Source organism: Crassostrea angulata, chromosome 3 (genome assembly GCF_025612915.1).
Source record: "Crassostrea angulata isolate pt1a10 chromosome 3, ASM2561291v2, whole genome shotgun sequence".
Classification (NCBI taxonomy): domain Eukaryota; kingdom Metazoa; phylum Mollusca; class Bivalvia; order Ostreida; family Ostreidae; genus Magallana; species Magallana angulata.
Window position 1 is genome coordinate 53,285,496 of NC_069113.1, and position 12,798 is coordinate 53,298,293.

The 12,798-nt window shown below is 35.1% G+C and overlaps 2 protein-coding genes across 4 annotated transcripts; one reads left to right on the forward strand and one right to left on the reverse strand.

Annotated features, from left to right (window-relative positions):
- Positions 1–98: 98 nt before the first annotated feature.
- On the forward strand, positions 99–7,496 carry LOC128178680 (UPF0235 protein C15orf40 homolog). Of its 3 annotated transcripts, none has more exons than XM_052845953.1 (5): positions 99–244; positions 3,449–3,581; positions 3,867–3,994; positions 4,090–4,200; positions 6,846–7,496. In XM_052845953.1, the coding sequence occupies exons 1-4, from the start codon at positions 176–178 to the stop codon at positions 4,183–4,185; spliced, it is 426 nt and encodes a 141-aa protein (XP_052701913.1). In that variant the 5' UTR covers positions 99–175; the 3' UTR covers positions 4,186–4,200; positions 6,846–7,496. The 3 variants fall into 3 exon arrangements, with proteins under 3 accessions (XP_052701913.1, XP_052701912.1, XP_052701911.1); XM_052845952.1 differs by having other exon boundaries at positions 121–362; positions 4,090–4,187; XM_052845951.1 differs by having other exon boundaries at positions 122–362.
- LOC128178661 (acid-sensing ion channel 1A-like) lies at positions 4,296–12,475 on the reverse strand. Its single transcript, XM_052845929.1, has 10 exons — positions 10,891–12,475; positions 8,512–8,585; positions 6,837–7,000; positions 6,652–6,708; positions 6,437–6,545; positions 6,232–6,304; positions 5,970–6,086; positions 5,793–5,868; positions 5,583–5,713; positions 4,296–4,999 (listed from the first exon to the last, which is right to left on the reverse strand). The coding sequence occupies exons 1-10, from the start codon at positions 11,697–11,699 to the stop codon at positions 4,429–4,431; spliced, it is 2,181 nt and encodes a 726-aa protein (XP_052701889.1). The 5' UTR covers positions 11,700–12,475; the 3' UTR covers positions 4,296–4,428.
- Positions 12,476–12,798: the final 323 nt, after the last annotated feature.

A 12,798-nucleotide genomic window follows, 5' to 3' on the forward strand; every position in this document is an offset into this window, starting at 1 on the left:
ATAGCGTAAATCAAAACAAAATACAAATTACATTTTATATATATATATATATATTGAAGTTTGTTGTTACCCCAAATCTATATTTTTATTGTACAAGACCGATATTTGTTGAATACAATACTCGGTACAAGCTGCCTTGTTTAGATCTATTGGTCTTCTCTTTGGGGAGCTTGTAATGAATACGAAAGTAGAGAAGACGAACTCTGATGGTGATTCGTTTCGTTCTTGGATGGTATCGAATGCAGTTAAGTGTTAATGGTGCAAAGTTTTTACCATCTTTCAGACTTAACATAGATAAGGGTAGTTGTTGGATTCAAGATCTTTCCTATCACACTTCGAACTTTATGCCGAAGAAAAAACAGGTAACGTTAATTCTAAGTTGTGTTAGTGTTAGATTACAAGTTTTATCTTCAGTGTGCACTCCATTAGAAACAACCTGGCTGCATGTTATGAGAATGTTTTTTATCTTTTGAATTATAGTATACGCAAATGTTGCTTTGCTTTGAAAATTTGTTTTTATAAACAAGATAAATATATAGCAACAGGCCAAGTACAATCACTTTACAGTAAAACCACAAAGCAGTTTATAAAAAAGCGTAAACTGTTTCAAACCATTTTATATCGTATAAAACTAATAAATATTGAATTCATTACTTATAATTGAATTTTTTTTACTCTTCATTGTTGATAAAAAAGGTCATTTGATCTTTAAAATGACGTGAAATTGTACAAAATTCAAACTTAACGTCAGGCGTATTGATACGTTTTTGACGTTAGTCTTACTATGACGTAGGCAACATTCTTTATATGATATAAGATAATTTTTTAGCCAATCAGAGAGCGTGTTACAACCAAAAAAATTATTTCAGTTTAATGAAATTTGCACTACTATTTAACAAAATGTTTTGAATAAATTTATTTTCATATAAATTTTTCGAACTCACAATCCGATCATTATAGGTTTCAAAGTAATATTTTTTTATTCTAAGCCTCAATTCGTATAAGTTAAAGTCTTGTGAAAGTAAACAAATATGTAGTGAATTCGCTATAGTTATTGTTAAGAATTCGTTATACGGATATAACGAATTGCGGATATAACGAAGTAAATCCTTCGCTATAACCAAGTTTTACTGTATTTAGTAGTCCGAAATATCAGGTGTTTTCTAGCTTTTATGACAATTTTGATATTTTACACGCATTAGATATTTCGGATTTCTAAATATAGTAACTATCGATTAAGCTACATAGCTTGAATTACCTACATATATAACTTTTTTAGCTCACCTGAGCCAAAGGCTGAAGTGAGCTTTTTTTATCACAATTTGTCCGTCGTTGTCGTCGTCGTTGTCATCGTCGTCGTTGTTAACTTTTCACATTTTCATCTTCTTCTCAAGAACCACTGGACAGATTTCAACCAAAATTTGGCACAAAGCACCACTAGGAGAAGTGGATTCAAGTTTGTTCAAATGAAGGGCCACGCCCTTTTTAAAGGGGAGATAATTGAAAATTATTAAAAATTTGTTGGTATTTTTCAAAAATCTTCTTCTCAAAAACTTTTCAGCCGGAAAAGCTTAAACTTGTGTGGAGGCATCCTCAGGTAGTGTAGATTCACGTTTGTTCAAATCATGGTCCCCGGGGGTAGGGTGGGGCCATAATTGGGGGATCGTGTTTTAAATAGGAATATATAGAGAAAATCTTTAAAAATCCTCTTCTCAAAAACTATTTGGCCAGAAAAGCTCAAATTAAAATGGAAGCATCCTCAGGTAGTGTAGATTCACGTTTCTTCAAATCATAGTCCCCATGGGGTAGGATGGGACCACAATTGGGGGATCAAGTTTTACATAAGAGTATATAGAGAAAATCTTTTAAAAAATTTCTTTTAATAACTATTTGGCCAAGAAATCTCAAATTTGTGTGTAACCATCCTCAGATAATGTAGATTCAAGTTTGTTCAAATCATGGTCCCTGGGGGTAGGGCGGGGCCACAATGGGGGATACATTTTTATATATAGAGAAAATCTTTAAAAGTCTTCTTCTCAAAAGTATTAGGCCAGGAAAGCCCAAATTTGAGTGGAGGCATCCCCAGATCATATAGATTCAAGTTTGTTTAAATAATAGTCCAGGGGTAGGGTGAGGCCACAATGGGGGATGAAATTTTACTAAGGAATATATAGAGAAAATCTTTCAAAATCTTCTTTTTAAAGACTATTTGGCCAGAAAAGCTTAAACTTGTGTAGAGGCATCCTCGGGTAGTGTAAATTCAAGTTTGCAAAATCACAGTCCCTAGTGGTAGGGCGGGACTGTGATGGCGGTTTGAATTTTTACATAGGAATATATATAGAAAATCTTTAAAACTATTCTGGGAAAGTTTTTGGTCCAAAACTCAGTACTTAGTGTGAAAGCACAGGTTATGAGATTAAAGGTAGATTTAAGTTTGATGAAACCATGATTCCCTAGAGAATAGTGGGGCCACGAAATGGAGGGGGGGGGGGGGGAAATATAGGAATAGAGAAAAATCTTAGAGGTACAACAACAAAAGTGGCTTGGTATTTACCAAAAAATAAGAGGTGGATAAAAATTGGCAGATTTTCAATTTTTTTTAAGCAAGATCTACTGTACTCAGTTGTCAAGATATTTTGATACTGTAATGCTAATTTGATCAGAATTAAGGCAATTGTTGCTCAGGTGAGCGATGTGGCCCCTGGGCCTCTTGTTTAGATTTAGCTCCTCGATCATATTTTTTTCTCAAATTGGCATATTTTTTTTTAACCTAAAGTTGCATTTAGGTATAGCAATAGCTTTCAACTGTGTACTGAATATGATTCATAAAAAAAAGTCAGTCTTGAAAATGTTGCTTTTTCAGCACCATTGGAGTCAAAAGTTCTGAAAGTTTTAAAACTATAATTATATATCTTTATTTGTTACGAAATAGCTCCTACTTAATGGAACAAACAAAGAAGAACAAGTCTGATTAACATTTTAATTGATTGGTAATAATTCAGCACACTCTTCAAGTAGTCACATTTATTCATGCCTCATCGCACACAAGGTTGTCTCCAGTTGCTCAAACAATAGAAATTCATATTTTGCTTAAATCTCCTGAAAAGCATTGATGCTTTACCTATTTCAATTAGGGGTTGTTGTTTTTTTAACTACACAGTAATGATATAGGTTGTCACTTGCAACTTTTTGTATGTTTAACATAAAAAGGCTTAAGCAAAATTGCATAAAAGTAGCTAAATATACCTACTTCAGGTAGGTAACTAAAGCTATATAGGTAATTCAAGCTATGTAGCTAAATCTAGTGATATCAGTAGGACTGGACCTGATTAAGATTTGCTCTGTCATATATAATCCAATTTTTAAGAGTTTCTTTTGCTTACAAATGACTGTAAACAGTATAAAACAATCTATCATAATTATAGTCTATCTTATGAATAATTAACAGAAAGATGAATCCAAAGAAGCTGGATTGGGTAAGGGAGCCAGGCATGACACACAACCAGTTCATCAGAACAAGGACGGTACAGTGTCGGTTAACATCTTAGCCAAGCCGGGAGCCAGGCAGAATGCAATCACTGGTATTAAAAGCATTATCATGCTATTGTTCTTCGGCATTGGCAGATCTAGATCTCATTCTTGTGTTACAATATCTGTTGTGGTTACACTTGATTTACTGAAAACGTTTTCAGACACCTTTAAAGAATATATATTAGAACCTCCATATAGCTTTTTCGATTAATATGCGATTAACATAAGTTTATAAACAATTTTTTTTTCTGTCGGGAATTTTTTTGTAATCAATAAGTTAATCCACAAAATCAAAGATTAAATGTTTGTGACAAATATTGGTATGTTGATTGAAGATATCTCGGAGGAAAGTGTGGGAGTCCAGATATCAGCGCCCCCTGTTGATGGTGAAGCAAATGCAGAACTACTAAAATTCATGTCGAAGACACTGGGAGTTAGAAAGTCTGATGTGGTATTAGAAAAGGTAGCTATGAGATATTGCTTACCAGTATTCTCTTTTTAACTAGCAGCTTATATTGTATATTTTGTTTAATTCTTAAAATGAATTTTTTTGAGCAGGGCTCAAAGTCTCGCTGTAAGACCCTGCTGATTCATGGGAAGGGTGTAGAGGAAGTTCTGACCCAAATAAGAACTCAGATGCGGAATGATCAGTGACTGTACGCATATAAGGCAAGGTAATACACTATAGATTTAAAATCAATCAGTCTTTCTTTTTTGAAGAATTTATTTTACATAAATACTGTGGTTGTAAAACAAAACCCACAAAACACAATGTTTGGCATAATTAAAAAAAAAGCAAACTTTAAAGCATATTCATATAATTTGTAAGAAAACCAAACTCTGTTACCTACAGTTGCCTATAGGATACCCTTGGATATATATGCATCATGTAGAAAGTTATATGTTATATGGTTCACTGACATAGTATTTTCGTGCGGACGGACCGTACATTTGAATGGCATCTGCCGGGGAGATGATCCTCCCTCTCTCGGGGTAGTGTCGGGCGTCCGAGTCCATGTGAAGTAGATGAGGTGCACGACTCTCCTTGTTCTCCGGTGTAGAACATCGGGGCCCACTTGCTTGGTCCAGAGAATGGAACAAAGGGAACTCGTTTCCTTTGGCCTGGTCTTCAGGTTTAATGGTGTTTACAATGGTGGGTTGACTTGGGTACCTGTTGTATGGGGTGTACTTTGTAAACATCCCGTGTTGTGGCTGCCCTCCCATTTTGGTTGAGGAGTGTTTGACACTGAAGGTGTTTGTGGATTTGCTCTCCTCTGGGATGGGCCTCAGAGCCTGACATCTTCCACTGTTTCTTCTGATTGGTTCCTGGGACCAGAGTCCTTTCCTGCCAATCATTTCCTCCTTGTGCTGTGCTTCATATCTCAGTCGTTCTTTCTGTGCTGCCCACGTAATAGAAGTGAAGTCGGAGTCTGACAGCTTCTCGATGTTTTTATCCTGTCTCTGTTTCCTGAGATGGATGAATTTACAATATCATTCAAAACTTCTAGATTTGGTATACAGATTAATCATAACTATATCTAGGTCAAGTTTGATTTTCATGTACGATCGAGCAATTTTCAACAGAGACGTGGACGTCGAAAAATTCCAATTATTTGCATTTCAGCTCATTTTCTTCACAGAGGATGCACTTATTGAAATGAAATTTGGTATACAGGTTTATCATAATAATATCTAGGTCAAGTTTGATTTTGGGTATGATTAAACAATTTTCAAGAGAGTTATGCCCCTTGAACTTAGAAAAATTCCAATTATTTGCAGTGTCCGTTCTTTTTCTTTGCAGAGCTTGTACTTACTTAAAGGAAATTTGGTATACAGATTATTCATAATAATATGTAGGTCAAGTTAACATTGGGTACGATCAAGCATTTTTGACAGAGTTATGTGCCTTGGACTTATAAAAATTTCAATTATTTGTAGTTTCTGTTCATTTTCTTTGCAGAGGTTTCAATTATTTGCAGTTTCGGTTCATTTTCTTAGCAGATGTTTCCAAGGAAAGGGGGCATATGTGTTTTACAAACATCTCTTGTTACCTTTGATAAGACTCCACACAACTCACAAGGCATGCCCTGATGGTCAGCCACAGGACCTCCAGAACAGAGATGATTGACATGCCAATCAGCAGGGAGGACACACCTCCAATGTTAGCAAGCAGTTGCAACAACTATAAATACGGAAAAAATCATAGATGAATAGATAAATTCTCTCTCTCTCTCTCTCTCTCTCTCTCTCTTTTAACTTACTGTGGATGTGTTTTCCTCCGTCAGACTTGTTTCTTTGGCATTAGAGAAATCCAAGGACACCTTTATCATTGAGGACCTGGAAAACAACATTACTTTATGATCCTCATGAAACTATTGCAATGGTGCATATCTATACTCAGGTAAAGAAACAGGGGCTCTTTGTACCCTTCTTGGTACCTGAACTGACTGTCAGTCATAACTAGTCCCTGGTTCTGTAAGTATTTCTGCTCGTGCTTCAGGTTCCCAGCAGAAGGCCAGGGTAGGGAAGTTACTGTAGTATCAATACTGCTTGTGCTATAAAACATAAATCACTGAATGATATAAAACCTTGTAGCTTAACAAACTTTTACTGAAACAACAAATTTTAACACGCCATAGATTAACTATCACTTTTATGTTCATACAATTTCAACTTGTGTTTTTGTAAATATATATATACCTGCATGGCAGTGGACATGAACAAGGTAGCTCTCCACTTGAGGCTAAATATGATAGAGCAGCGGAACACACAACTGCAAACGGAGAGAAAGTTTTTTGGACAATGCTAGAACATTTGTATTTTGGAACAGATATACATAAGTATTACATGAACCAGTATTTTAAAATTGAATTTGTTTCAGTTAATATCATCCTAATACCCTTACATTCAAATTGAACATTGATTCTGCATCTATCAGCATTGTCACTTTCAAAATTCTGTCGGCATTTACAGTATGTCTGTGAGAAATGGTCTATGCAGTCAGACAAGCATTTCTAAAAAAAAAACAATAAAAAAACAAAAAAACATATAGCATTAGAAAAATAGTTATTCTAGTTTATAAAGATTGCCTATCTTCATGATTTCTCTATTTCCTTTTACCTTCCTATTGTAACTCTGTCTGTCTATGCAGTCCTGAAGTTTCTTTGTTTTGACAATCTGTAGAAAAAAAATACTTCAAAATTATGTTTTTTTATTGGTATTGCTTGAGTTTTTCCAAATATTAGATTCTCAGTTAACAGCTTTTACTTAAATTTACAAATTATGTCAAATTAAGTTATACTCACTTTTTGTAGGTCGATGATATAACTTGATCCGGGGGCCAGCATGTATTGTTGACCGTCCCTGAGGTTGAATTTCTGTGTGTGGATAAATATAACAGCCCCATGCTCAGGACTCAATACATCGATGTACTCATCGGGCTCAATGTTCAGTCTCAGCTCAATCTTGCCTACAGACAGAAGAAGTGATCAGTTTAACACAGGACGAATAGTGCCGACTTCTTGTACAAATAGTGTTCCTCCTAAACACAAAACTCTTTATAATCTTTCTGTTTGGCCCCTTTTGCTGTTTGTGTACTTAGATAAATATTATGTTTTTGGTTATACAATGTACTTGGATGAATGATGGCAGATTTTTTAAACAGCTTTTTAAAGATGAGAATGTTTTTTGTAAGTGGCGAATAACTCATTATAATACGATTTGTATTTCAATCAAATATGTGTATTTACATTATGAAAATGTTCATAAAGATATCAAAAATGAAAAGCATACATTATATAGTGTATCAAAGAGTAGTGTTTGCCCAGGATTTTGCTGTTTTGTACACTGAGTGTGTAACTTTATGGAGCTTCTGAGTCAGTGTTGACAATGGTGAATACCTGAAGTTGTTCAGTCCAGTAATAAAATGGCTTAACATGAATAAAAGTTCTCTTTTATAAATTTTATGAAGATTGATGTCCTAAAGTAACTGGTTATTGAGTGAAATGATTGAGACTATTTAATCATCATGGTTTCAATTTTTTTTCTATATACTTGAATATACAATATGACTATTGTCTGGACATTAGAATAGCAGCAGTGATACTACTAAAAGTGCTTGGCTCGAATATGTTCATAATGATGCATATGAAATTGTTTGCTGCTGTGTAGAGGTCATTGTTGTATTTAATGATACATGAATTTTAATTATCTTTATCTGCTGTGGTATAGAAGTCCTGAATTTATATGTTTACTATCTTCCAGAATTAGTAACTGCTATGTTTTAATGATCATGAACTATTACTGCTATGTTATAGCATTCACAAACTTGAATTAATATTAACTGCTATGTTTGAATACTAACTGCCCTGCTATAGCAATTCTGGACTTGAATTATAACTAACTGCTATGTTATAGCAGTCATAAACTTGAATTATTTCTGAATGCTATGTAATAGCGATCACAAACTTGAATTATTAATGAATGCTATGTTATAGCGGTCACAAACTTGAATTATTAATGAATGCTATGTAATAGCAGTCACAGACTTGAATTATTACTGACTGCTAAGTTAAAGCAATCACAAACTTGAATTATTACTGATTGCAATGTTAAGGCGGTCATAAACTTGAATTATTACTGACTGCAATGTTAAGGCAGTCATAAACTTGAATAATTACTAACTCCTATGTAACAGTGGTCGTGAACTTGAATTGTTACCTACTGCTATGTTATAGCGGCCCTGAACTTGAACCATTAATGTCTGCTTTGTTATAGCCGTCACAAACTTGAATTATTACTAACTGCTATGTTATAGCGGTTACAAACTTGAATCATTACTATCTGCTTTGTTATAGAGTTCTTGGAATTGTATGATTGGTATCTGGAATATCCAGTCAATGATTTTGTATGATAACTACATGCTGTTTTATAGTGGTTCACAACCAGCATGATAATATCTCTTATGTCAAACACACGTACCCATTTCCTTTGTTACAGATGGAGATATCATAAAACATCGTCCATGCTCCTCATCAACAATCTCTAAAACGTCTCTGTACAAATGTAAATAACACTAGAGCAAAGCTCGTTGCAAAGCAACGAGTGGGTCTTCCGTTAATGTCGGAAGTAAAGCTGGAAGTTCTGTAAGAAGCAGAGCTCTTAAACCAATCACAAGAGTAACTAAAATAAAAAGATGTAAAAATCGAATTATTCCTGGTACGACTTAACAAAATCCGAATGATTTTAAGTACGAATTAACATAAACCTTTCTGATTTCAAGAACGACTTAACAAAAAAAATCCGAATCTGTTCAAGTACGACTTAGCGATTATTTTTGGTACGAGTTAATTTTACTTTGAACATTACGCTATTTTTTAAACCAAGGACGCGGAATCAAAATTTCCGGAAAAATCAATTTTTAACCCCCGATATCTCTGTAATGCATCGTCCGATTTTCAAACGGATTTCAGATTCGTGTTCAGCATAACAAACTCTACAAACCTCATAAACATTTTAAATTAAAACGAAAAATTCGAAAATTCGAAAATTTTAAAACACTTCCGGTTTAGACCGGAAGTGACGGAAACTAATTTCCAGTCTTATGTCCAAATAAAAACGATCATTGCTTCAACACAGAAAATTCCAAGTCTTTATCTTGAACCGTTTTTGAAAAACGCCCTGGACAAAATTACTTTTTTAAAATTTAAAAATTGACGTAACGTAAAAACGGAAGTGACGTTGTAGTTGAAAATTTTAAAACTTTGAGGCACAATAATGCTTCATAATCCCTGAAAGTTTCATGTAAATCTGTTGAAAACTTTTTGAGATATTAAGCTTTGAAAAAGTCAGAAAAATAAAGAAAAAGAAAAATAATAATAATGAAAAAGAAACAATAGAATAACAAGAGGGTCTTCCGTTGAAAACGGAAGACCCTAAAAATATAAGTATATAATAGAGCGTAAATATGAAATTCGGTAATTTGTTATCCGTTATTTATATCAATAGTCCGTACATAAGTAGTATTATATGCAAGTATTAATATGACACAGTTTCCCTACACAATTGGGTCGACCATTTTTTGTATAATTGTTACTTAAAGCTCGGAAGAGGTTCAGTACTGTTTTATATATATATTAATCTTTGGATTAGTCAAGTCAAGTGAGTCAAGTGGCAGAAATCGCACGTAAAGGAGTGATGTAAGAGACTAAGCGAGGGTAAGAGTCGCTAAGTCGGCCCTCAGCTGTCGTACGGTGTAACACAGTATTCACACAGGTCTTAGGGAGCATTAGGCTGGTGATTATTGTTATGATTAATTTATCTATAAATGGAAAACATTATGATCAAGATGGGTAATTCTTAATAACGTACAATGTTGTACTGTTACACGCCGGATCAAGGGACCCCATTACGTAACACAGGGCGGGCCGGTCCCCCACGCACCTGCTGGCTCTCTGTTTGTTGTTGTCTACACATTGTGCAATATCAAGGTTCAAGTTCCCCAACACACGTCACACCAACAATTGCTAGTGTTATATGCAATGATATTAAATGATTTTTCATTTAAATCTCTGTTATCGAAGTGTCTACAGCAAATGATTACATAATTTTGACAGTGAATTTATGTTTCTCTTTCCCTAGATCTTGGGCCAGTTGCAATAAAAACGTATTGAAATAAGATAAAGTTAGAGCGTGCATCAACACAAAATAATATTGAAGTCAATTTAAGACGAAATTCATTTCTAGCCACGGTTACCCTGTGAAATAATGCACAATTCTATGGCCCTTATACACGTGTATATTGAATTTTTTTATCACTTGAACTTCTGAAACTTAAATTCAGTGTAATATTCGGCCAATTAAAAAAAAACATTAATGTTTATGTAAATTTAAGCTTCCCATTTATATCTGCCAACAGGGCAATTTGCGGTTTTATAGATGTACCGGTACTATGGGAGGGTAGTCGCAGAGTAAAATATTGTCCTTTACAAAAATTTAGATTACTAGTATTGAGAAATTTCTACATGACAACTGACAATATACAAATTTTGATTCTCAATAATCTAAATTTTTGTAAAGGACAATATATTGAAACAAACAACGTGCAAAACGCATGCGCTAGAAATATATCAAAAATGGTATAAAATGATACATTTTGCCAAATGGTTGTCACCCGTTTTTAGATACATTTATAATAAGTAAATTGATCTTCATTATATGCAACTTTTAGGTATGTATATTGTACATGTAAGAAGTAAAATAGATGGTGTTCATTGTGTTTGGCTGTTATATTCAAGGATCAAGTAAAATAGATGGTGTTAATTGTGTTTGGCTGTTATATTCAAGGATCAAGCCACTTACTGAAGACAGGGCCTTCCATTATACAGACACTGTACTAGGGTCTTGTTAGCCTGATGGCCGAACTTCCACTGCTCCTCCCTATTTGGTCTCACGGCCTGTTCTAAAATCCGGAAGCCATATCGGAGACTTGTTCTGTAGACACTGTACCAATCGTTTTGTGACGTCATTGAGGAATAAGGCTCGAAAGAAAAATCTATCTCTGACATCAGTTTGTCATATTTTTCTTTGTCTACGACATTTCTGAGAAAAGTTTGAAATGAGGTGGATTTTATTGCGTCGGTTCCATTTTTTGTAAGAGATGGTGACAGCATGGAAGTAGTTGTCATGGGAACAAGGAGATCACGGAATCTGTCGCCAGCGGACGCCACCACAGAGAAACGCAGTTTGTTCTTATTGCACACAGTTATAACAGGTGCCTCGGATATCCTGGCACCAACTTGCTCAGTTCGAAAGCTAGAGGACTGCAGATAGTAAACTGAAAAGTTCAGGTACACAAGGAATACGAATCCACTGAAAGCAACACAAGAAATAATTATCCATATGGATGTTTCCAACACGTGAGTAGTTGTTCCCGCAATCCCAAGTCCATGAATGTCCACGGCGGGAAGCCACAGCCTGGCCCGGTCAAAATTTGAGGTGGCGTCCGATTTGGTGAGCTCATCACTTGTGATGTCACGAAGCGTCCTCCATTTTTTCATGTGCCTGTTCTTTTCATAATTCCCGTTCCTGACACTCTCTGACTCTGAGATGGAGGTGAAATATCTATCGCACCTGTCCTTCCACGCGCTGTACGAGTCCTCGTCCCCCATAATCTCACTTGTCCCCTGTCACACAAACTGACGGTGCCACATTCAGGTAAATCAAATTCTTGCGATGAAATCAGAATGGTTAAACTTTCTGCGTCCAGTCAACCGCTCTTCCAAAAAATGTTTTGGTATGCTTTTTGATACCTGTCGGGTGCGCGCCGCTTTAAATGTCCACCTCTAAGTCTGGCTTTATATATCCTATTGTTATAATGTTCAATCCAAAAACGATCTGCTTTTATATCAGTCCCGAAAGAGAGAGTGATAATTAAAATGTGAACAAAAAAATGAAATAATGTTTAGTCCAAAAGAGAAATGATAAAGCTTTTCATTTTGCTGCTCCATTGTCTGTGTCGTTCTTTGGTCGGTTCCTCGTAATGAGAAAAAACCAGTAAAAGTTTATCAACCAGGAGTTTAAATTTCTCTATGTATAAACGGCAATCGCACCTCAATTGTTCACATTTCTCCTTCTGTAATATGAACAATGGAAAAACTCATGCATTTTTATAAATATCACAAAACAAGCGCGGTTACGTGCATATGAAACGATTACAAAATCAAAATATAAGTAGCGTAGGCACTAGGATAGTTTTGCAATCGATATTCCAGAGAGATTGGTACCGTTCTCGTTATAGCGGCGACTAAGAGTGAACGGTTGAATTATTGATGATAAGAGATTTAAACCAGCGGATGGACCGTAAAATGACCATCAGAGCCCTCCTAAACATCGCCAAGTACAAAATTCTCCTCGTATCAATAAGCAACTCCACACAACTCAGGTGTACAGAAGATTTGTTAATGTTTAACACGGTTTTTCGTTAAACCAAAACTTTAGTTTTCGGATATATCAAAAATGATACGTGATTTGAACGTTGGGATGTTCTCAACGATAATCAGATATTAAGGAAACTAACTTAGGTGGCAGGGGACAGTTTTTTTGATACAATTCATTGTAGCCAAGGGATGCATGTTTTCGGAACTCTGTAACTAGAATTTCCTCAGTTCCCATTCAGCACAAATACCTTTAATTCACTCTTTATAAGGCCAATCACCAATTTCTGAAGAAAATTACTAATCAAAACCTGTAAAATTCTCTACATACTGG

What these genes read in the sequence shown, in the direction of transcription:
- LOC128178680 (XM_052845952.1), top strand. Translation starts at nt 207, where the DNA reads ATGGTGATTCGTTTCGTTCTTGGATGGTATCGAATGCAGTTAAGTGTT. An exon ending in TTATGCCGAAGAAAAAACAG is followed by an intron (nt 363 to 3,448) that starts GTAACGTTAATT and finishes AATAATTAACAG; the next exon opens with AAAGATGAATCCAAAGAAGC. An exon ending in CTGATGTGGTATTAGAAAAG is followed by an intron (nt 3,995 to 4,089) that starts GTAGCTATGAGA and finishes TTTTTTGAGCAG; the next exon opens with GGCTCAAAGTCTCGCTGTAA.
- LOC128178661 (XM_052845929.1), bottom strand. Translation starts at nt 11,699, where the DNA reads ATGGGGGACGAGGACTCGTACAGCGCGTGGAAGGACAGGTGCGATAGA. An exon ending in AATCAATGTTCAATTTGAAT is followed by an intron (nt 6,305 to 6,436) that starts GTAAGGGTATTA and finishes CTCCGTTTGCAG; the next exon opens with TTGTGTGTTCCGCTGCTCTA. An exon ending in TCATGTCCACTGCCATGCAG is followed by an intron (nt 6,087 to 6,231) that starts GTATATATATAT and finishes TATGTTTTATAG; the next exon opens with CACAAGCAGTATTGATACTA.